The sequence below is a fragment of the Haliotis asinina genome, chromosome 14 (genome assembly GCF_037392515.1).
Source record: "Haliotis asinina isolate JCU_RB_2024 chromosome 14, JCU_Hal_asi_v2, whole genome shotgun sequence".
Taxonomy (NCBI): domain Eukaryota; kingdom Metazoa; phylum Mollusca; class Gastropoda; order Lepetellida; family Haliotidae; genus Haliotis; species Haliotis asinina.
The window spans coordinates 53,241,040-53,265,928 of NC_090293.1; the positions used below are offsets into that span (position 1 = coordinate 53,241,040).

At 39.3% G+C, this 24,889-nt stretch overlaps 1 protein-coding gene across 3 annotated transcripts in view; it reads left to right on the plus strand.

Annotated features, from left to right (window-relative positions):
- The window catches only part of LOC137261383 (Na(+)/H(+) exchange regulatory cofactor NHE-RF2-like), a 38,615-nt gene extending 20,640 nt beyond the window's left edge, over nt 1-17,975 (plus strand). For 2 of the 3 annotated variants that reach the window (XM_067799126.1, XM_067799127.1), the window contains 5 exons: nt 637-702; nt 3,759-4,103; nt 7,298-7,375; nt 15,654-15,694; nt 17,027-17,975. In XM_067799126.1, coding sequence (XP_067655227.1) covers nt 637-702; nt 3,759-4,103; nt 7,298-7,375; nt 15,654-15,694; nt 17,027-17,308 — 812 coding nt within the window. In that variant the 3' untranslated portion in view covers nt 17,309-17,975. The remainder of the gene's footprint in view (nt 1-636; nt 703-3,758; nt 4,104-7,297; nt 7,376-15,653; nt 15,695-17,026) is intronic. The other variant, XM_067799128.1, reaches the window with a different exon arrangement.
- The last annotated feature ends 6,914 nt before the right edge of the window (nt 17,976-24,889 follow it).

A 24,889-nucleotide genomic window follows, 5' to 3' on the forward strand; every position in this document is an offset into this window, starting at 1 on the left:
GATTTTGCACTTTTTACTGTTACAAGCACCTGTAGACTTAGATGTAAAATTAGAATAATGTTCAGCTGTCCTTTGGGTTAAAAGGGCAGGGGAGGTAGCCCTCTGGTTAAAATGTTGGTTCACCATGACAGCTCCAGAGGGTTGATTCCTTGTGTTCAGTCTCCACGTCAGCGTGATGAGCCTATTCCTTGAGAACACTGGAACAAGGAGTGTACTGATGTACCAAGCATTGACACAACCTATTGGGAAGTATTTCCATCAACCAAAGTGTTTGAGACTTTTATAATATGTGATAGTATGTACACTGATATTTATATAGAATACCTTTTTGTTATGTAATCTGTATATTTGGGGTTCATTAGGAGATAAATAAGTAATGACTGTAATGTCACCATGTCTTATTGTGTGGGCTAACATACCACACAGAAATGTTGAAAGCCTGTGGTTTTCTCACTCGTGTACCAGCCATATTTAAGTTGTTTTCTCCCTGAAAAGTATACAAGTGGCTTGACACAACAAGGATTGAGTAAGATAGTGTGACACTGTTGTATGATTTTCAGCCATGGATTTTGGTGCTGCTTTCTCCGATGAAGTTGGACGTTGCTGTTATGATCGTTTATTCGCTGATGTTTTCAGAGGCAGTACAGGAACGGGTCGAGGCTACTCAGGCAGCTGAGGTGGAAGCCGAGCTCCCGCCATCTGGTAAATGAGGTTGATGACATCGTTGTAGAGGATGTCACTGTTGTTGATGGTGCAGGGCATACGGTGCAGGAAGATGAAGCAAACAGCACATACCAGTCTGTCAAGCATGGCTTAGGTTTAAGATAGTATATTTGTTTTTCAAGTGTTTGAAATATTTTCCATAACAGAACGTGTTTGATATATTCAACCTGGAAACAGTGAATAACATGTGGAGTTGCTCATGTTTTCAGTATTCTCTTGAGACTCATCACAAACATACCACAACTGGAGAAACTATTAAATGGCACTTGCTCTGGGTCAAGTTATAGTTCCTGTGAGCCTCCTTCAATAGACCGCTGTCTGTTATTTCTTGCCGAGAACAGTACAACCTTCAGACTTGGCCTTTAATTTGACACAAACACTGCTATTTACGTCCTTAATACTAATGATCTTCGTTTGTTCTCTTGAATCTGAAAGACAATTGGCCACATCCGTAGAGACACGGAAGGGAGGAGTTAAAGCATTTCCTAGACTTAATTGTTTTGAGAAGTGCTGGAAATATCCCTTTTTGGATTTTATGATTAACAAAAAAAGATGTGCTTTGGTTGGTATATGTGCTGCAGTTGATTAGGCTGACATGCTTCTCTTCCTACACTGACTGTAGCTGTATTTGACTGTCTCTTTCTTCTCAGTGTTTGCTACTAACAAGCATCATTTGATCATTTAGCATCATTTGATCATGGAATTGTCATCAAATTGAACAAAGAATACCACACAAGCAAGCATAATTTGAATACCACACAAGCATCATTTGAATACCACACAAGGATCATTTGAATCAATGAATGTCACACAAGGATCATTTGAATGTCATTTTGATTTTCACACAAGGATCATTTGAATGTCATTTTGAATGTCACACAAGCATCATTTGAATGTCACACAAACATCATTTGAATGTCACACAAACATCATTTGATCATTGAATGGGCATCATTTTCCGATTCATTTTCTGTGTCTGCTAACAGTGTGTGCTGTCTCTTTGACTTGCCAATAACCTGAAATTAGCACGGATTTCTTGTCTGCGTTGACTACTGTAACCATTGGTTACCACAGGTCAGTAGAGGGACCAGTCATTTCTTCTAGGGTAGGTGTTTCAGACATTATTCATTCCACTCAAGTGTCAGTTATGACATGACATTCCCATGATGATTGACAGCAAGTTTGGATGACTCCCTCACAGAATAGACAAAATGGCAAAGTTTGGTTATCATGTTTGTTGCCCCTCCCCAGAGACTGATATGTGCGTTTAGTAAAACCTCTGAATCCACCTCAGCCCCATTGTGCTTGACTGGTCCTCCCTATCTCGCACTAGTTTCCATCCACATGATGATAGGATTTTTTTTTGTTATCTTGACATTTTAAGAGTTATTGTAATAATAATTTTTCTAACGTGTTTCACATGCCATATTTTCTCATTGCTCAGCGAAATCCATTATTTCATTCTTACCAAACTAAATGCCACACGTTTTCAGTAATATGATGAGTGGTAGGATAGTATTTTATGATGATAAGTTGAATCATGCTATTTTCCTGGTAGCAAGTTCTATATACCTGCCATGCTTTACTGTACTTGTTTGACAACTAACATCATTCACATCTTTTGCTCACATGTGATTTGTGTTGAGTGCCTGTCAGGCTTTAATCAGGTGGAAGGCTATTTCTCAGATAAGGCACATTGACAGCACATGTGTCTTCCTTTGATAAGGAATGCCACTAATATCACTCTCAGTGAATTGTCTTCCTTGAAACTAACATATATTAGTAATTAAATTACAGAATGTTACATGCATGATGTTGCAAGAAATCAAGAAAGAATAATTAAGAAATTTGATGTAAATGATATATCAGGATATTTCTGTCAAAACATGTTGTGTTTATATGGAATGTTGGTGTTGCTTTGTTTAGCATGAACAACACCGGAATCAAGCTAGTCCTTCTATTCATGCATAAATACTCAATGTGTCTGTGGTTACAGGAGGGCAAAGAAGGATTTACCTAAGAATTTACCTCAGAATGAAAGACACAGTGCAACATTGTAGAACATTGTAGTTATCTTGATGCATTATAATTGATAATGCATACAGGAGTGTTATGAATATTTATACACCATGCCATAGTTTACTAAGTGAATTAATGTATTGTTAGGCCACTTTGTTCATCTTCTCCACCATCTTCATCATCATTTATTAACATCTGCTTCAAGTGGATTCCGCTTGTTCATAACAAAACTTAGTATCACCCAATTTCTTAGATACCCCTACTGCTCATGTTGTCAAGAAAATGTGAACGTCCGAGGTCCAGTATTTACGAGTGAAACCCATGTATATTGTGTGTCATGTAATCATTGAATACAGATATGCCAACTGAAAATAAACTTTATTTCACATTTGTTCATATTGGACAAGGAAATTACAGAAGTTTTACTCTCGTTTTGAAAATATGTGATTGTTGAAATGTGAACAAGCAGACATGAATAGGCTGAACTTCCTTGTGATTAAATCAGTGTTACAGTGGTCCCAATATAATGCTCAATTTCTCAATAAATAATTTTCCTATAACTTAATCAGATGTAAGATAAGACATTTGTTTTGTAGAGGAGTCATAGGATGATAGATATCTGCCATCAGGTGACTTTAGGTCATGTTGTAGATGAGCACTGCACCTAGCTGCTAGAGTTTTGAAACACGTAGATGGTTCAAAAATGCTATCTCTGAAAACCTTTCTTAACTGAAAACTTGTAATATTCTGATGTTTCATGTAAATTTCCTGTGAGGACATGAGTTGTTGAAACCGAAAGACTCTTGATATTTGTATTGATTGTATTAAGTTGTAAATGCCTTCTGCATAGCTGTAGTTTCTAAGCCATGTATGCTGCAAAGACGGATGAAAAAGTAAATGTAAGAAGATTCAGTTTAATTTGAGGTAACAGCAAAGTGATAAATCTAATTATTGTGTTCATAATTTCATAAAGTTAAAGACCATTTGAAATTACATGACAATGATTATTTTCTTAGAGGATATTCCTTCCCCACCTGAGGAGTCGGTCACAGCTGTTATTGCTGAAAATGACCAGATTGAAGTTGAACAACAGCTTTCAGCTGAAGTGGCTGAGACCATTGAAGCCGTTGCTGATACTGAAACCTCGGCAGCAGCAATCGAACAAGTTGAAAAAACTTCCGAAGAATTTGCTGACACTCCAGCTGAGGTCGTGGAGTCTCTGCAAGGCATTGAATCTGAATTAGAGAATGAAGTTGAAGTTGCACAAGCTGCCGAGGTTGAAGTTGAGGCAGCAAACGACGTTCATGCTGAAGTGACCGAGGAATTTACAGAAAACAATGTTACGGAAATAACTGAAAATGGTAAAGTCTATTTTGGTTTCTATGTTCATAAGCTTTGCAGCTTGAAGCATTCACCTGCTGAGCAGAGAACACCTGGTGTAAGGGTCGTCAGTTCAATACTACCTATCTAACTTGTGTCGTCCCTTGTGCAGTTTAATATGCATGACTTGTACAGATGACCGAACCTTGCAGAAATCTTAATTTGTCTGTGTACTGTTTCACTAATTGTCTTCTATATTGATAGATACCAGATAATCTATACCCCTACCCCGTAGAATGTACATGTGAACTCTTGTTCCTGTTAATAAGGTTGGTCAGGTAATGGTTTAATGTTGCATGCTCTTTGAGAATGGGATACAGTATGGGTCAATCTGTGGTACAATATGGTTGTGTGGTCTAATGACAAATGAACAGTTAATCGACCGTTGCATGCCAATTTTTTGATTCAGTGTTCATATTTGGACAAAGGGAGATGTGATCAATTAATTGACTACAGTGTCTTTAATAGGGTCCACTTTGTCATTCAGTGTCTTTGATCAATGTGTATGGAGTATGGAGACAGTAGAATATTTGAATGCAACAAGCATGTGTACTGAGTTCATTTTACTGCTGAGGGCTTGGGGGTATTGATCTGAAGCAGTGCAATAGCAAGCTTTATCATGTCTTCTCTGATCATTGTAGTCGTCATGCCGAAGAGCTGTGTTCAATTCCCCACATGGGTACAATGTGTGAAGCCCATTTTCTGGTGTCCCCTGTCGTGATATTGCTGGAATATTGCTAAGAAGCGGCGTAAAACTAGACTCACTGATCATGGTAGCAATGGTTTAGCATAATGGTCCCTCACAGGAGGTGCTTGATATCAGTGAATGCATCTGTGAAGGGACACTGATCCACACAGCAGGTGCTTGATGTCTGTGAATGTATCTGCATTGGAAGACTGGTCCCATACAGAAGGTGCTTGATGTCTGTGAATGGCAGTAATTGTATGTGACTCAGGCTTAATCTTACAATTCAAACCATGTAAGAGGTTTCCTTAAATCAGTTGATATAACAGTGTAGAAGATCATCCTCAATGAATAAACTCATGCTAGGCTAAATGTTGCCAATGACCCAGATTTGATTCCTGTTGTTTGACACTGGGAGATATTAATGGGAAAGTGCTTGAACATGCATGATACTGTACTTTGAACTGCCTTGTCATTAATGCGATGTTACACCTGAATGATTAGAGGTGTGAATGGAGAAGAGTGCTAACTGTGGACTTGTTTCTTGTGATGTCCATACAAGGCTTGTTGCCAAGAGTACAAAGCTTTGCATGCTTTGCACATTATAGCCAAAACAACTGTTGATGTCACTTACTTGTCAGGTGTGACTGTTTATGAAATATTGCTTCAGCATGTGCCTTGAACAGAGCTGCATCTCTTTGGATGCTTGAATGCTGGTGTGTTCAGATTGTGTTTGACCTGCAAACTTGATCTCGTCACTTTATTCCTGGAATAATGCAGATCTGACGTAAAGCTCAAATTAACTCAGCTGATGACGTTTCTAGGTCTATCAGCTTTAAGTGTATGGGTTTCTCAGAGTGGGTCAAGTCTAAGTGTGAGTGAGTTTAGTTTTACGCCACAATAAGCAATATTGCAGCTACATGGCAGCGGTCTGTAAGTAATCGAGCCTTGACCAGACAGTCCAGTGATCAACAACATGACCATCGATCTGCACAGATGGGAACTGATGACATGTGTCAACCAAGTCAGCGAGCCTGACCACCCGATCCCGTTAGTCACCTCTTATGACAAGCATAGTTGCCTTTTATGGCAAGCATGGGTTCCTGAAGACCTATTCTAACCCGGGAACTTCACGGGTCGGTTCAAGTCAAAGACATGTATTGCTTCATCACACTGACACATTGAGATGGAACTGTTTCAACTCATTTCACTGTCAGTCATAAGACGTACATCAAGTCCAGTTCAGGTCGTATGGTATATATCCGGTATATATGAGCTGGCGTACAATATTAGTTATAGCTTTGACAATGCTGATTCCATTCATGGTGCCTTGAAAGGCAGGATGTTTGCTTTCAGACGTCATCTTTCCATGATGATAGGGGTCACGTTTAGTTGCATGTTGTGACTGGATAGTGTAGAAAACGACTGGCGTCATGTCATTGTGCCACGATCTGGGTCAGCGATTGCACATCTTTGCATCTCAAAGCATGGATCCTGACAGATTGGATATTATGACACCTCAAAGCATGGATCATGATTTATTGCATGCTGTGGTGCCACAATGATATTAGTCATGGATGACTGTGCCATGGCACCTGTAAGCATTGACCTTGACCTCTTGTGTCATGGCACTGATAGTGTATCATGATACCTTGCTGACTCAGACGATTACTGTTTGTCTCCATAACGATTACACATGCTTACTAACCCATGTTAGCCAGGTGCATACAGAATGTACTGGGAAAATTGCTGACAGTGCCATGAAACAACATTCACTCATTGTTTGGAAGTGGAAAAATCGTTGACTGTCATGACACTGTGCACTCACTTTTATGATGCAGTATGGGGTTATGGGTTAAGTATTGCTGACTGGCATAAACTCACTGCAGAACTGGCGTGGAGCTGAAAAACTGCTGACCCTGCTTAATATTTGGTGGTAGGACTTGACAAGCCTCTTGCTATATTTGTTGGTCACTTAAAGCATGCGCACTTGTGTCATATACAGTTAAGACATTTACTTGCATTTTCATTGTCATATGTATTTTGTGCTTTACAAAGATTACACTCAACTAATATTGCATTTATTGGATTTTTGTCTGTATTTCAATTATTTCCTTAACTCGATATCATGATTATGTGAATTTACTAGCTTAAGGTCAGGACAGTTATCTTCTGAATGGATACTTGAAAAAATCCTCTTGATGTGAGGATGTAATAAAGTGCCAAGTAACAATACTTGTGCATCGATGATCACCAGATGAAACATCCAGCTCATGTTGTGGTCTGGACATGTTTCCCTAAAATATGTTATTCTTACATATATTTTTTTTGTCACTAACACTAATATTTTATGCTGCATGCTCTTATGTCTTGGATGTATATTGTATATCTACATCACATCATATAGGGATACCAGCATTTTGAAAAAAAAAGGATTGTTACTTGTTTTTGTGTTTCGGATGTGATATTAGTTGTGCTGAAACCTTCCAGTATCATCTCAAGTTGAGGAAAAGGTTGTGGAACAAGTTGAAGAAAATGCTGACGTTGCCGTGGAAACAGCTGAAGATGGTAAAATACTTGTACAAAGCTTGTCACTAACTGATAACTTTCGGAAAGACTCTTGGACTAACAATTAACAGAACAGGCTTTGGACTAAATCCTCTCATCTTGTCAGTATTGCAGAAGTTGTCTATTTCTTAGGTAGCCTTATGGTAAAAGCATTCACTTCTCACAGGGAAGAGCTGGGTTTGATTCCCAACTTTGATATTGGTGTGAGGCCTATTTTTAATGCGGAAATAGATATGGATCTTTCAACATATTTACTGCTTCACTTTCACCTGTCTTTTTGGTACTGACTTAAACGTCACTGAAAATGCTGACATCGAATGTTGTGGTGTACTATATGTTTGCCTGATTAAAGATAAAAGGAACAGCACATTAACTGCCTTTATCCACTTAAGGTGGGTTTGAATCTCGTATTTACTACAGTTACAATCCTTGATGATAGAAATTTGGTTACCAATATGACTTCATTGACTGGGAACTTGCAGTGAGCCTCCTAACCCTTCAAGTAAGGGTAATTTGGGTAACCTTGTGGTAACTTGTGTTAGTTGAGGCCTTTGTCAGGTTTCTCACATCAGTAAGTCTCTCCAAGCTGCTTAAATTTGCATTCACTCAACCACATACTTTATATAACTCTGTAGACAAGGCATAGTCTCTTCTTGTGAGACATTCAAACCTTGTTGTTTCTATGTTTCACTCACTGACTGACTCATAACCGACTACTGCATCTTCAACTGTGTATAACTCCTTGCATGTATCTTTTATATATCCTGACACTTTTCATGCTGATATGTGCATATGTTATAACCTTTGTTGTGTCCTATTGAATAACATTTGTTATATCATGTAGACAAGTTATTAACCAACCAATAATTGTGTTGAAGACACATTACAAGTTAAAGGGACAAGTCTTTACAAGTCTTGCTTTACAAGCTATAGGGACATAATGAACTATAGTCTATACTTGCACCTGGATGTGGTACCAAGCAACAAAATAGGAAGACTGGTCACAAAGCAGTCAATAATAGAGATGAAAGACAGGTTACCAAATGTGCTAATTACTCATAAATTACTCAATGAGCTTGGGTTGGGGTATGAGGAATTAGAACCAAGAGTTACTTTTGTGTGGCCTGAAGTCTATCTCTGACTGTACCTGCAGTGAAGAAATAATTTAATACATTACATCGTGAAACTGTAGAAAGAAGTACTACACATTAATTTCACTGACATATTCCATCACTGAGTATAGTATACTGATATACCTTCAGAGCATTGAATGTTTGCCACCCGTCAGGCAATCCTCAATTATGCAGGTATGGCAGGTAGGATCAAGATATTTCCACTATTGCTTGGCATGGCAACCATTTGTCAGCTAGGACCCTGGAATGCTGGATACCCACTGTGTAAAATATTTGTGAAGGCCTGGAGAAACATACATGCGTTTGTCCTGAAACGTTTAGGTTATGTAGAGAATAGGAGCAATGGTTGATACTTGAATTATTCAGAAGAAAGGTTTACCAGTGACATTTTAATTACGACTAATGTTGAGTGTTTATGCATTAGTATTTTTCTTTTTCTGTTGAATATCATTCATGAGCTGTTTCAGGGAAACAGTATAAACAACATGGGTCACATTAAGTTTTCCAGAATAACTATAAATGATAGTACATACCTAGTAAAATAATGATAAATGATAGTACATACCTAGTAAAATAATGATAAATGATAGTACATACCTAGTAAAATAATAATAAATGATAGTACATACCTAGTAAAATAATGATAAATGATAGTACATACCTAGTAAAATAATGATAAATGATAGTACATACCTAGTAAAATAATGATAAATGATAGTACATACCTAGTAAAATAATGATAAATGATAGTACATACCTAGTAAAATAATGATATATTTTTTTTCAAATGTGTAATTTTTATGTGAATCGTGCATGAATTTGCTTAGTTAATGTGTAATCAAATTTATTTGGAAAAAATATTGGATTTCCTTATTCAGAACTAGTGTCATTAAGAATTTGTGGTGGATAGATTGCATCCTCAGGGAGTAATGAGTTAAAAAATAAAGTGCAGCTGACACACATGATTTGAAAATTTCTATATTTGTCCATAATGTAAGGAGACAGCTTTTGTGTTCATGTTTTGAACAGGTGGGAGACAGTTAATGCATACATTTAGTAATACCTTTAAACAAACAAGATTATCTGAAGTTGCCTTCCTTGAGGCGTTTCAATAGCAGTGCATAAATGTTTATGATGATTTATCTTGGTCCCTGAGAGTGCTGTCATCATGATGTAGACTGATTTATTGATAATATAGTGAGATGGGTCACATGACACCTGTCCATCAAGTAGAGCCAACGCCTACTTTTGTTATATCATGATTATGTCCTTGTGGATAATTTGGATTGTAACTGTCTGAAATTATGTTCTATGATGTTGAAACATATCCTTCTACATACTGACTTCTCCCCTCCTGATTAATAGTTTATATTGAAACTAATGTAATTATAATTAATTATTGACATACATGTTATTATTTTATTTAAATATTAAATAATACGAAAACACATTTTAAATTCATTGTGAGGATGTCAAGACATTTCTATCGGTGATAAGATGCACCTGTCAGATGAGCAAGGATTCATATTGATAAATTCACAATAGGAAAACTGATTATCTGAAAACATTCAGATAGTACCTTATAAAACAACTTATGATTCATATTACCTATGTGAAATGAAAATAGTTTTGAGAATGATGTGTTTTGATTATATATGTCTCCATATGCTGTCTGTGAAAGAATTTATTATGAATGGAATTTGATTTTTGCAGCTTGTCAGTGTCTGTGATAGGATGAGTGGGTGCCTGGGAAGGGCATTGTTCAGGACGACCAAGTCACTTGAGACATGCATGGTGTATAAACAAGTTACAGCATGATCTAGCCCCTGTCATAAACATCAAGTGATATATAGGGTGTAGAATACCATGTTTATCTGCCATGCTGTCCCAGTTGCTGTGATATGACCGTTTAGCATAGTGTGACACTTTTATCTGCTGAACATGACAGTCCAGTCACAAACGCATGTTCATTTTATTTATGTGAGCAGTCAATTACCATTTTCTCCATAGATGACTTTGCATGACATGGTTTACTTCTAATATGTCAATAAATAAGATCACAGTCTTGTTAAAGCAAAGAAAAAACTCTTTAGGAAATCTTCCAATAAGATCGAGAATTCAACCAGAAAATCTGTCATTAAGCGACACCTGTTATACCCCTTATAGATGCATTAATTATTGCATAGTTCTCATTAAGTGCTATGAGGCAGTCATATACTTCTGCGTGGTTGGCAGTATTTTGAATTAGGTGAGAGAAGATCATTTCAGGTAATACAATTAGTACAGATGGGTGTATATTACAATTCATCAGGTGCATAAATCCTGTTAACACTGAGGATGATATTTAGTTAGGTTTGTATGTGGTGTTCTACACTGTTTGTTGTGTCCTATCAGTGTGCCTTGTGTCCTATCAGTGTGCCTTGTGTCCTATCAGTGTGCCTTGTGTCCTATCAGTGTGCCTTGGGCATGTTTGTATCATACAGCTGCTTGATTAGACAAAACCCGTTAAAATGCGACTATGCTTGTTGTAAGAAGCGACTAACGGGATCGGGTGGTCAGGCTCGCTGACTTGATTGACACGTCATCGGTTCCCAATTGCGCAGATTGATGTTGATCACTGGATTGTCTGGTCCAGACTCGATTATTTACAGACCGCCGCCATATAGCTGCAATATTGCTGTGTGCGGTGTAATACTAAACTCACTCACTCAGATAAAACCCACATTGTTTTCAGTCTTGTAGTATTCGGAAATTGTGTCTTGCTCAGGAGGAAATCTTTCATCCTCATTGTGCATCAGTGGATTATTTGGTAGATTACGTGACAATGGTCATTAAACAGTCAAGTCAGGCAGTCAGTGATCTACGAGATGTACAACATCTAAGTCAGTAGGCCTGAGCTGTCTGTTCATCAGAGCAGCTGATGACCATTTCTAATCTGCATCTTCATGGATCATTTCTCAGCATTTCTTGGTTTGTTTCATCATTGTTGAGAAGGTAGTAATCTATCTGGACCAGAGGATCAATAAGAATATTTTGTCCTGTTAGTCTCCTCACTATGTAGGGGCAGTGAGGTGGCCTTGTAGTCACAGTGTTCACTCATCATGCTGAAGGACTAGGTTCAAGTCCCCACATGCACCGACACATATTTCTGGTTTCTCTGCCTAGATGTTACTTGAATATTGCTACAAGCAGCGTAAAACTCATTACTTACTTATTTAGTGTATCATTGCTTTGAATCGTTTGATACTTCTCATGGGGGAAGGTGGAGTACTGTTGTGTTGTTTACTGTAGTAGCAGATAGGTTGAAGTCCCGCCATTCGTACATACTGTGTCCAGTCAAATTTAGTGTCTCAAACTTCACGTTCATCTGCAGCTAGGTGTAGTGGACTTGTTTAATCTTGTCTGTTATTCAGGAAACTAGAAAAAAAGTTTTTTCTTGATTGGCTGGGATATGGAGACAGTACAGGAGTTGTATATATCTTAATTACTCCCCAGGGGACCAGGGTATATATCCCTGTAACCTGAGATCATAAGCCTGCTAGGCAATATGACTTGGTGACTATAAACGTTGATATGTACATCTTGGTGCTGGGACACGGGGTTATGTCAGGGGCATGACTTGGATCACATGCAGCAGAATGTTATGATTCACATGTTTGTTTCTTTTGAAGAAATTAGATTAGTGTATTTATCAACTGGGAAGAAAAGAATTGTGAAAAATGAGAAAAGCAACTGTTTGGACCTACAGTTTTGAATTTAATTTGCATTTTGTGTAATTTGTCTCAGTTCCATTCAATACAGGCATTATGTTTTTTCCTGTGGTTGTGTTACTGTGTTACGTATGTAATTCGGGTCAGTTGATTAGCCAAGTGATTCAAGTGTTTGCTCATCATGCATAAGACCGGGTTCAATTCCCCACATGGTTATAATGTTTGAAGCCCATTTCTGGTGTCCACTGCTCTGCAGTGTTGATAAAAACTCATTCACTTACATTCATGTGATGGGTAATTTCCTCTCATTTTGCTGAAATTGTTTCTTAACTGCATTTGGCAAACTTACTAGGAAGCACATACTCAAGGAAGTATGCTCAAAAAGGTGAAATACTTGATTTGTCCTGCTGTGTGAAACAGTACTCACATGATTTAAATAATTGGGGCGATGGGGTAGTCTAATTGTGAAAGCATCTGGGTTTGATTCCTCATTTGGGTACAATGTATTAAACCCATTTCTGGTGTCCCTCGCTGTCATACTGCTTGAATGATACTAAAAGCAGTATAAAACCATGTTAACTCACTACTGGTTGAGATGTCTTGGATGCACCCATGTTAAAGCAAGTGGACCATTATTAGTGAAAGTGTTTATGAAACTGAAGAAATGGCCACCTTAATGGATTGTTATACTCTTATGTAATTGAAGGCAGAAATAGCCAAGCTCAAGTGCAGCAGCTTGTCTGAGTGTAAATGTTTTGATGTAAGGCAAATGCTTCTTCCGTCTTTGGTTAATGTTGTAGTTTGGGGTGCTCAAGGAGATCCACGGTATGATTTCTTGTAACAGAGAGAATTGATCTGTACTGTTTCCTGATTGTTTTATGTTCCAGTCTGCTAATTTTCAGAACACATTTTGTTCGTTGAAAAATATGTCCCACCATAACGAGGACATAAAAACCCAATGTTCAGTGTTCATTGAATCTATATATAGTGCTGACTGGGTGATTGCGACAGGCCTTCCCTTTCACAGCTGTTGTCGTATTCCTGTTGTACCTGATGTTGTAGCTGAACATCAGTGCGATGACAGTCTAGCAGACATGTTATTTCCCCCGTTTGTTATATCTGTATAGACTTCTGACGCACTATCACTCAGACCTCTAAGCTACTGTGCTATTTATATGGAGAGCAAGACACAGAACGTGTTGGTTGGCTAGCAATAGTAACTTGTGGATTTCCACTACATTTGTCAGTTGTGTGGCAGATAGTATATACAGTTATCTACTTCCTGTTAGTTGATCCTATCCCCATTGGCTGATCCTGTATGCTGGTAATGCGTCTTTGAAACAGATTCTACGCACATCTGATAAACAAAAATAAACACAAAAAATACAAGCTTATGTGAACTTAAATCTGTGTGTAATTGTTTAATTAGAATGACAATTATACAGGTAATACTGTCATTCTCTAAGCATTTTGAAGGGCAGTTGGTTAGCCTAGTGGTTAAAGCATTTCTCTCGTCATGCTGAAAACTTGGGTTCGATTCTCCCCCCACATCCATGGGTACAGTGTGTGAAGTCCATTTTGAGTGTCCCCTGCCATGATATTTCTGAAATGTTGCTAAAATTTTGAAAAAAACCCCCAAAAACAATCTCATTTTGTGAATATGAAAAAGGTTGCGACACTCTGCAAGTCGCTGATACAATTATTTTCTGTCATCTTATGATAGTGCAGCCAGAGCTCCATACTGAATATTTCAACATACAACAAACTAATTTCTTCCATCCATATTTGCTGGTGTTGAAGTGAACATAGGATCGAGGTGTAATGTGAGTCATCACTGCAGCACAATTAAAGTGTGATAATGCGTCATTTTTTCCAGATAAGACTTGTGTATCTTTCTTCGTCCCAATCCCTTTACACAGCTGTCTCCCATGCTCTGTGCATTGGCGTATGTTGCATCGTCACTTTCCGTGTTGATCACCAACATTGACAGATCTGCATCTTATTGAATTGTGAGACTTGCAGAATAAGAACATTGTCACAGTGTAGCTCTGTGTCCACAGCTTGGCTAAATCTGGAAGAAAAGCCCCGCGACTTGCCACCTTGCCAACACACAAATTTGGGCCCTTCCAGATGCATCTTCACAAACGTCATCCTCACTGATTAAACATCGTAAACATGTCCGGGATGGGAAACTCTTTTTGCCCCTGCCAGTTCAAGGATTGGTCAGATTAGCCATTGTTGCTTTTTGTGATTTAAATAAAATGGGGAGGGGATGTTCAGGTCAGTTGAGAATTTCAGTTCTGGTGGACAGCCTTGTCCTGACTTGGGGTTTGAGTCTGAACACAATGACTGTAACAGGGGACAGTAAGTACATAAGTACCAGTGTATGTAGCTGTCAAACTGGATAGTGATGTTGACATGAACTTGAAGTGTTATCTTTCCATAGCTGCATGCTTGGCCTAAAATCTTCAAACTGTTGTACATTAATTTGTTCAGGTATACATGGATTTCAGTAATGTATTTGTTTTAGTGGCATTCTGCAAGCTGCAAATGTAAAGATGACAAATTTATGGATGATCAACTTTATTTTAACAATGGTGATGTTTTGGTATTGGTTCTTAATTCCATTTTCAAGCGTTTATATAATGTACCGGTAAATATATTTATAGCATGTTGATGACAGCTACCTGTATTTAATATGAACATGAAACATCCAGCACTAAAACTGCTTCTTATGGTGGTGGTGTGAAAATATTGTATTTATTATTGTTGAAAAACCCAATGATAACAATAGTCATAAGTATTTTAGTCAGTAGAAATGTGAAAAAGGTTAGGTGACAAATTGTTCCCTATGTTGTATCTCTGATATGATTGTTGTCATGCAGAATGAATAAATACACAGGTACTGGAAGCCATTGTCAAAAGATGACTTTCCTTTATGGTAATAGACTGTGTATGGACACTTCCAAATTTTGGAAATAATATATGGAAGCCTGTTTGGGCCAAAAATTCAGGTTTCACTTGCTCCAATTATAGAAAAATGTCCATAATAGAACTGCTTGTACTTGGTTGCTCCGGGCATGAATACTGTGCTTTTGCTGATTGTGTCCTATGCGATAAGGACATGTGGTATGTTATTATGTACCATATGATACATGATTTTGTACAATGTGATGAGTGTTTGTGCCATATTTTAACTAATGAATGTCTGATCTGGATGTTTGACAGTTACTTTCTGTTTCAGGATCATGTTTTGAATTTTGATTAATTAAAACATCCTTGAGTTTCAGACAAGTATGTTATTTGTTATGAGGTCTTTTACTTTGTTTCCATGTTTCTTTTCGAATCTGAAGTTATTGTTGTGATTCAAATTGTTCTTCCAAGAAATATTCCCAAAGAATATGTTGTGTTGACCAAAGGCGTTTTGTTTTCCAGCTGCTACAAGTGCTGTGAATGGACAGACAGTTACATCAACAGTAAGTATTCAAACATTTGTCTCAGTTATCAAGGGGTAACAAGGGTTGTCCGAATTTGGGGGTGCTTTGTCTCCCTTAGCTGTGTCTGGATTTGCTTTATTGTGGGATTAATGTTAGATTGGTTAAACTGATTATTGTATTAGTATTGGATTTCCATGGGTTGCATTAACACATCAGTCAATCATTCCACCACAAGGGAACACCAGGCTCATGATGGACTTTACCTCTTCATACATATCAGGCCCATACATCAGGTGATGTTTTCATGTTCTTATGTTGGTCTCTGAATTATGGCCACTTACTTATGATCATTCCTAGATTTATTACTTAGCCTTTGACTGTCTCGTAGCTGCATGGTTGATAAATAAATTTTATTTTCTGATGGTTTTGATGGATAGTTTTGACTGATGATAAGTTGCTCTTCGAGGCTGTTTGTATATGAAGGGCTCTGTCCTAACACTTGGACAGCAAATACTGGAATAACTAAAGATATTTACGCCTACTGGTTGGTGTCTGGCAGGCTAGGCTCATCATTGCTTTTCATGATGGAGGCTGATTACTTACAGCCTGTCAAAGTAACAGGAAGTACAAGCATTGATACACATCAGTCAGCAGTGTTGTCATTCTTGATGACATCAATTAACGACATTGTCATCCATTTGATTATCCAAGTCTTGCTGTTCTTGATTGATTGGTTGTAGCATTCTAGCTGTTGTTTTTCTTCTGAGGAGTATGAATTTTGATGGAATAGAGATTAGGAGTCAAATCTTGTTTAGTTCAAAGAGGTCTTTGTGTGGTTCTTGAGAGCTGTGTGTTTTGATGGAATAGGGATTTGGAGTTTAATCTTGTTTAGCTAAATGAGATTGTTTTTGCTTCTTCAGTGAATGGTTTATGGTCAAGGTGTCTCTTATTCATCATAATCTCTCTATGTAGGGAAACGGACTGCTTGTTTGTATTTGACAGTTAATACCATGGCAACATGAGATGATGCTCATACAATCACTCACTGGTTTGACTTTATTGTTTTCAAACAACTGTTATATTGGTATTGACAAGTGTGGCAAGAGAAAGTGTTTTACATGATTATTCTTGAGTACTTTTTGAAACATTTTTCATAGTACATTATAAACGTTACTCCTTAGTAGATTATAAGATTTATTCCTCAGTACATTATCTGATTTACACCTCACTATGTTATAAGCCTTACTCCATAGGACATTATCAGATTTATTCCTCAGTACATTATATGATTTACACCTCACTATGTTACAAGCCTTTCCCTTTGAATAGGACTTTTATCTTCAGTACATTGAGACTTTGTCCTTTCTTGAGGTTGAAACTGTAACAACATACAGTGCGCCTGAGCCGGAACCAGAACCAGAACCGGAAGCGGAACCGGAAGCGGATCCAACCCCAGCTCCAGCTCCTGTCAGCCAGCCAGAGCCAACACCTGAGCCCACACCAGAACCCCCTAAACAAGCAAACGGAACTGGCGATATCTATGGACTCAGTGCCAAGGAGATGAAAGAGAGGCTGAAGTCCAGAAGAAAGGTTGACCCACGCACTCAAGGTGTAGGTTTCGGGGAGAAGTACAAAGTGTTTGAGCGTCTGTGAACATCTTCTCATCCTTGAATTGTCCAATCAGAACATGCATAACCAGTTGGAGGAGCTGCTTCAGTGTGGAGCTGCAGCAGCTGGCGACATGAAACTTTTCTAATAATGGAAACATGATACAGATCTTTGCTCGAATTTTCTTTTTGAATTTGTTTGGAATTTGTGGATATGGTTGGTGAAAATGCCTGTTCACTCTTGGGTCATCTTCCAGCCAGATTCATAATGGACCAACTTTATTTGACTTTACACCAACACCTATATATATCTATATATATCTATACATATATTCGTTACATATTACATATGTAGAAAGCTTTGTTGAAACCATCAGAGCAAATAAGAGAACTCATGTTTTATTATTGTTGACGATTGAGTCCAGGATGATTTTTATACACTTTTGCATTCCATATTCATTGCCTAGTGTACAGAGACTGAAGACTAGGGGTAGTAGTATATCTGAAGCTGCATTAAGAGGAACTAGAATGATTTGAATAATTCTGCTAACTCAAGTCCACAGTGTGATAATGTACAGAGTTTTACAGGTGTAGACTGTCGCCCTGTCCACTCTGGCGACACAGACATGTCCTTCCGACTGCTCACTTGTGTAATTATTCCAGGAACAATTGTATACACATATATTTTGTTAAGAATAAATTCATTTCAAAAACATTGTCTTTGGTTCTTGGCACGTTGTTGCTGTTTCACTGATGTCAGCAAAGAGAAACTAATTGAAACTGATCTTGGCAGGTATGGGGAAGCTGATGGTATGTATGATCAGTGACAAGCAACAGCATGGGTATACTCTACAGTTGAAGAACTTGTGATTTTTTTCATAATATGTCTGACATGAACTGCAATAATGCTCATATTGATCACAAGATTAACTGGTCCAGACTCGATTATTTACAGACTATGGTGCTTGCTATAAATGGCGACTATGCTCATGTTGTTGATCACTGGATTGTCTGGTCCAGACTCGATTATTTACAGACCGCCGCCATATATCTGGAATATTGCTGAGTGCTATGTAAAACTCCGCTACCTCCCTCCCTCCCTCCCTCGTTGGAATATAGCAGAGTTTTTAAAACTCTCTGGCCAGAACCTTCCCAATGCCAGGAAATGACTGGAAGGGTATGTTTCACAAAATAATAAACATTTGATGCGAGGTGAACTTAGCCCCTAGAAAGTGCTGATTAAGGTGAAACTGCAGACTGAAGGTGCGAATCCTTACAGGGATTTGTGAAAGGTCGAAAATGCACCTGACTATTTGAAACAGGGCAGTGAAACGGAAAGTTTAAAACATACGTCTCGTGACCTTACCAGGTAATGAGAACTGAAAGTAAACAGGAATGTAATGATGCCTGTCTTGGAACATACATGCAGATGCAGCATTAACAACCGTGACCAAGATCACATCCCACCTTGCAGACTGTAATCTGTCTGGCAACAAGAATTATAATGTTGAATAAATTATACAATCCTTTAGGAACTTTTCAAATGTGACGTGTAATAATTGGGAATATTGTTTCAGAGATACTAGCATCTATGCTCAGCTGAGATGATGTGATCTCAAGTGAGATGTTACACGAAATACATTAGACTGGGAACCTATGAAACCATGCACGTCTACACAAGCATCAGCAGCATTCTGACTGATGGCACATGGAGACCCAGCGCCAGACGTGGGGAGTGATGCATTACGTCTATATGTATCTGTACATACTTCAACCTGGCGTTGTTCCACCCCGGTGGTTTTGTGCTGGAGCTGTCGCGTGAACCGTAATACATGTAATTATCGCCCTTGTCCAAGCAGATGTTGATTCTGGAGGAGTAAACGACCCAAATAGCACTTTCCTAAATGTTGCCATAGGAGTGTTCAGAAACTGAAACCGATACTTTTTTGAAATGTAGACTGTAATTTATTGCAAACATATTATACTATGAAGTGAAATAAGGGGACGTGAATAAATGTACCCATATTCCTGTTAACGAGTGAAGGATCGTGTTGTGAACCTGTAATATGTCTGGCAAAGATTATTTACCAGCTGCCGTCACATGGTAATAAATACACGACTATGGCTTGTTTAGTGTCACGCTCGGCAATATTCCAGGTGTTTGACGGCGGCCCGCAAATGAAATGTGGATCAGACAATCCATCCAGTTACTGGTACAATGTACAATGAGCAACTTTGCACGCCTTTTGGGTACCGTTGTGTGTCGACAACTTTCCGAGCCAGACAACCCTATAAACTGGTCATTTAACGACCGTCACTGGTTGTGGATCAGACAATCCAGTTATTGGTACAATGAGCAACTTTGCACGCCTTTTGGGTACCCTTGTGTGTCGACAACTTTCCGAGCCAGACAACCCTATAAACTAGTCATTTAACGACCATCACTGGTTGTTAGGGACTGTTGATCTGGTGATGTGTTTCTCTTCGGAACAGCACAGGCTGCTAGGGGCTGTTTGACCAGGGAATAGGTTTCCTCTTTCGTACAGCACAGGTTGTGAGGGGTTGTTTGATTCAGAATTGGTTTCCTCTTTCGAACAGCACAGGTTCCAGGGGGCTGTTTGACCAGGCAATAGGGTTCCTCTTACGAACAGTACAGGTTGCTAGGGACATTTTGATTTGGGATCGAGTTTCATCATCAAAAACCTAAGTAATACAAGGCCCCGTTCTACAATATTGACCGTAACTCCCATAGAAGGCACTGCAGGCTTGTGATCGGTGGATATCGATGTGTGGAACAGGGCCGCTCGTTTATATTCCCCACTATTTGGATCTTGAAAAGTGTCAATCATCTACAGCTTTTGGGTTTGACTGAATGAAAGTGTAAAGGAAGTATCACTGACTTCTTCGGGTACAACCAACACCTCGTGCTCAAATTCCAACTTTCCTGAGAAAAAAACAACGCCTATTTTTATAAACTATACAATCCCTTTCTCAGTAAGTGCCGATTCAGTAAGACCCGAGGGCGTTAATGGCAGGAATTACGGTATTTGCTTGTCAGAGTCGCGACACAGGGACTCCATTCCAGTCGATCAATGCGACTATTGGAGCGTGACGTAATACTGCATCTCATTGTCGCAGGCCTCGTCTACCTGACAAGGTACAGCGGGAAACCAGTTTCAGTTTATACACCGGGGACAGCAACTAGCTGACGATGACTAATGTAGGTTTTGGAGTCTGATGTATAATGAGAAATACATGTCACTGTATGAATAAATCTTTGATAACAAACGATTCTCAGTCACGCTTACGTGATCGATATCGGTACAGGCCCGTACCAGTTTGGCCAGGTCAGTGACTCCTGTAGGCCACGCCACGCTGAAGTCGTAATATCAAGAGGCAACCTCGTGTGTTACAACCTACTGTTTAAATCGTCGTATATCGACAATCGGCTTGTCTCGAACTCATTCTGTGTACAGAGGGATGGAAAATCATCTTGATGTTTAAGACAAGTCTATATGGTCACGATCCACCAAACGTCCGAAACAAGTTTATCATAGACTCGCGAATGTCATAGTGCTGAGATCGGTGGTTCTCCCTCATCGCTCTTCTCCAATTCGTCCACTTCCGTTGTTGTTATCCTGCCCCGACATAAGCACTACTGGGATAACACTTGGATTATTCTGCTTGCAGTCTGTGTGCTGCACTTGAAGTGTATATACGCTAACACCACGTCATGATGTATCAGTGGCACAGCAAACTAACACCGGATTGAATCCGGACGAATACATACCCGCACACGCACATGCACACGCACACGCACGGGCATCAACGTTGATATAATGCAGCAGTATTAAACGCCACAAGAAACTCCTCTTTACTTCACTCTCTTACAATGTTAAATAAATGCAATACTCCACATATGCACAGATCTGGGAAAGAAGACTTGTGATCATTTAATGGATATACAACCAAACCTGTACCCATTCAAAGTGTTATTTTAAGCATTCGGGTGAATGGGCGTTTAGGTTGTTAAGCTTTAAGCGGACCTTGGATCATGTCACGGTTATTCAACCAATATGATATTCCTACCAACACGTTGCAAAATACGTCTTGCTCTAACGGCATAAAACAAGATCCAGTCATCCAAATTGTTCCTCATACCATCCGAAGTGAGATATAAGGCACTCTCATGGCCTTCAGGTGATTTTTCAAATATTGGATTCTTCAGTACTGTAATACTTCTGTGCTTATAGTATATTTTACTCTACATATAACATTTCTTGAATTTATGTTACTTCTTATCTCTTAAAAGTACCGCAAATCCACAAATCGTGTAATACTGCGTGTTTTCACAAACCAATTTCTTCCTATGTATTGTCTGTGAGGAATTTGGCCTCCCGTCAATCACAGTCGCCTCCAGCATGTACAGCTACATACCCGATATTTCATAGCCTACTTGACCTGTTATTGCTGATAGTCAAAGAAGTGTTGTGTACACACGGCATAATCCTCTCAAGTCGCACATTACCATATAGGCAACATCACACGGCTGTGTCAACATTGATGGACAAACTGATAGGGAGGGCGCAGTGCGTGACGGGTTGATCACAAAGTTATAACCGACGGCTGAATTCCGGACGTGGAGGACAAACACAGATCACATTCCGACACCTACCACAGGATTAAACATCGTGTACCTCACAACTCAACACGTGAGAACAGTGGAGCTAATGTTGCAGAACTTCTGTGTGGTTCAGACGCACGCATCCAACATGGTATTGTGTATCATATGTATTGGTCCAGTGGATCAAGCAACTTCCAGAGGAGCGGAGGGTTCGAGCCTTCTCAAGATCCCACCAAAAATATGAAAGTTGATTCTTGTTATTACAGTGCATTAGTAGTGCAAAGCGGAGTTTAACAAAATCATATTTAATGTAATATTTACCGAGATAACATTCATAATTTAGTAGAAGTTTGTATGAACCGCTCTATTAAGCAATACCACTCACGCTCCACTACGTGGGTCCAGGTTCGATTCCCCTTCCATTCCCTCTAAACTCCAAGAGTGTAAAGCCAATTTCTGGCGTCTGTATGTCGTGATAATACGAAAAGAAAGTAAAACCGCATTCACTCACTCTAGCGATTAGCAAAACTTTAGATTGATGGGTTCTTGTTGTGCGAGTATGGAACTATATCTCTGACATTGGATTAAATATGAGTGAGTTTAGTTTTATGCCACTTTTAACAGTATTCTAATAATGTGGCGGGACCACCAGCAATAGTCTTCACACACTGTACCCACGTGAGGAATCGAGCTCTTCAACCACAAGGCTATTCAAACTGTCCTCGGGTGATATATTTGTGTACATTTTGTTTACCTGGTAATGATTACAGGGTTAGTGTTTGAGAAAATGACAGCATCGATGACACATTGGACAAACACCGCAAGTACAGCCTCACCAGTACAGCCTCACAAATACATCCAAGTAAGTTCAACGACATGAGTACAACGGTCCACTATAAAGTACAACAGCGCAAGTTCAACGTCGTACGTTCGTAATGCTTGTCTCCCAGTAGAACATCTAGGGCAGAACAGATCCCCAGCATGTCACCCGTATACATTCCGGGTCACAATATACCTCTATTAAGCAATACCACTCTGCACTTGTCAATTCCGCGGCAGATGTGGCTCGCAATGCGATTTACGACACATCAAACGATCGCTCCTAACTTGTTTCTGTTATAATTTGTGATTTTGATATTCAATAATCACACACTTCTGCTTGTCACGGTTACAAGACTCCGATGTTTGTTTAAAAAATGACCTTTTCCACTTCACACATTTTTGCCGCTGCTCTCTCACAGACACCGCCTATTTACGTGCTCCAATTTAAAATCCATATTATATTTTACAGTCTCTTCAAAGCTCGTCTTTCAAAGAATTTCCCACGATGGACTGAACTGAATCAAACACAATCTCCAGAATGTTCACAAAGAAACACGAGAAAACAAGATTTAGCATGCTGAAAAAGCGGACACCTCAAATTAATCTGGTTCGAAGCCTGTATATGCCGGCTGCGAAACACCGTGTTAATTACCCCCGGGGTTTAAACGTTGACCGAGCGTCTGATATTGTGGAGGTATGTTTATTTGGGCTTCTAGTCAAATATTGCTGTGTTGACATTCGCTCTCATTATACAGATTTTCCAGATTTATGTTGAAAGAGGACTTACCATGCCCTGTACACAGATATCACCTCCTCTCATATTTGTGTAAATTCCACACAAATAACACTTCATAGCGGAGTACAAAGACATTACTATAAAATGCATAACGATGAGTTTCTCGAGTGCAGCAATTAAATGGATATTTTCCCCGTGTTAGTTGGTTTCGCGAGCGGATTATTTGACCATGGACTCATTAGCGTCTGTGGTATTGGAGTGTTTAATGTGTCATCGTGACACTGTCACGCTCATGGTGACGAGAAAGAGTTGAAACCTGGACTGCTCACAGCTCGGACACAAGTAAAGCCTTCGATGTTTGCGACTTCTTGTCAGCTCTTTGCGTAAGGTAATTTGCCCGTCCACCAGAACGATCGATTAGGTCGTAACAGGCGCAGATGGCCATGGCGACTTCCGGTTGCATGGTTGTATTACCAATAGCTGAACATGATCAACTATTCCTAGTCATGTAGACGAAGTTCATGTTGCTCTGTACACGCCTGGGCTACAAGACAATACATCGCATTAGGGAGATAATGCACATCTTCCACTGGAAGGCTGAAGATATTCGGGATTGTTCAGGATGGTTCAGAGGTCCATGAACGTCTTGTATTTCGCACTTCCGCTTGTGCAAACAGTGAGTAAATAGGAAGAAGATGCACTCGGGACAATCAAGTAACGTGTATCTTGTATAGCTGATCATCTCTAAATGTCTGGGCCAGGTAGGCAGCAGGTGTCCAGGCAGCAGGTGTCCAGGTGCACCAACGCCGTCTGCTACGACCGAGACTCCCCACTATACCAGGACTTTGTCTGACGTGCGCTGCCCCATAGCCTCCATGGCCTAGATTTTCAAAGCCCTCTTAGCGCTAAGATAGTCGTAAGTTAATGTATGAAACTTACGACTATCTTAACGCTAAGAGAGCTTCGAAAATCTTCGGCCATGTCCGTAGAGGCGAAGTGAAGTGAGTGAGGTTAGAGTTAAGTCGATTTCAGTAATATTGTTGTATGGCGACATTCGCATTGTACATGCTCCTCCGTGAAAATCATCATCACCCCAAGTCATGCAATATGAACTCTGTTTCCCTTGCGATGTTCTTGCAACATGACACAATCCTGTGATTCTTATGGATATAGGAAAGGAGTAATTCTTATCTGACTAGTCCATTGAATTACCTAACGAAACATGCATACCCCACTTTGTGGAACGGGACCCTGGAGTATATCATTTACCTTGGGTCTTCATGTGGTGATGTGCGCGGAAGTGAATATCCCCTCATGAAGACTCGTGCTCGGGTGTACTTGCGATGCCTCGTATTCATGGTATGTCCAGTTATCGAATATCTCCTCATGAAGACTCGTACTTGCGATGCCTCGTATTCATGGTATGTCCAGTTATCGAATATCTC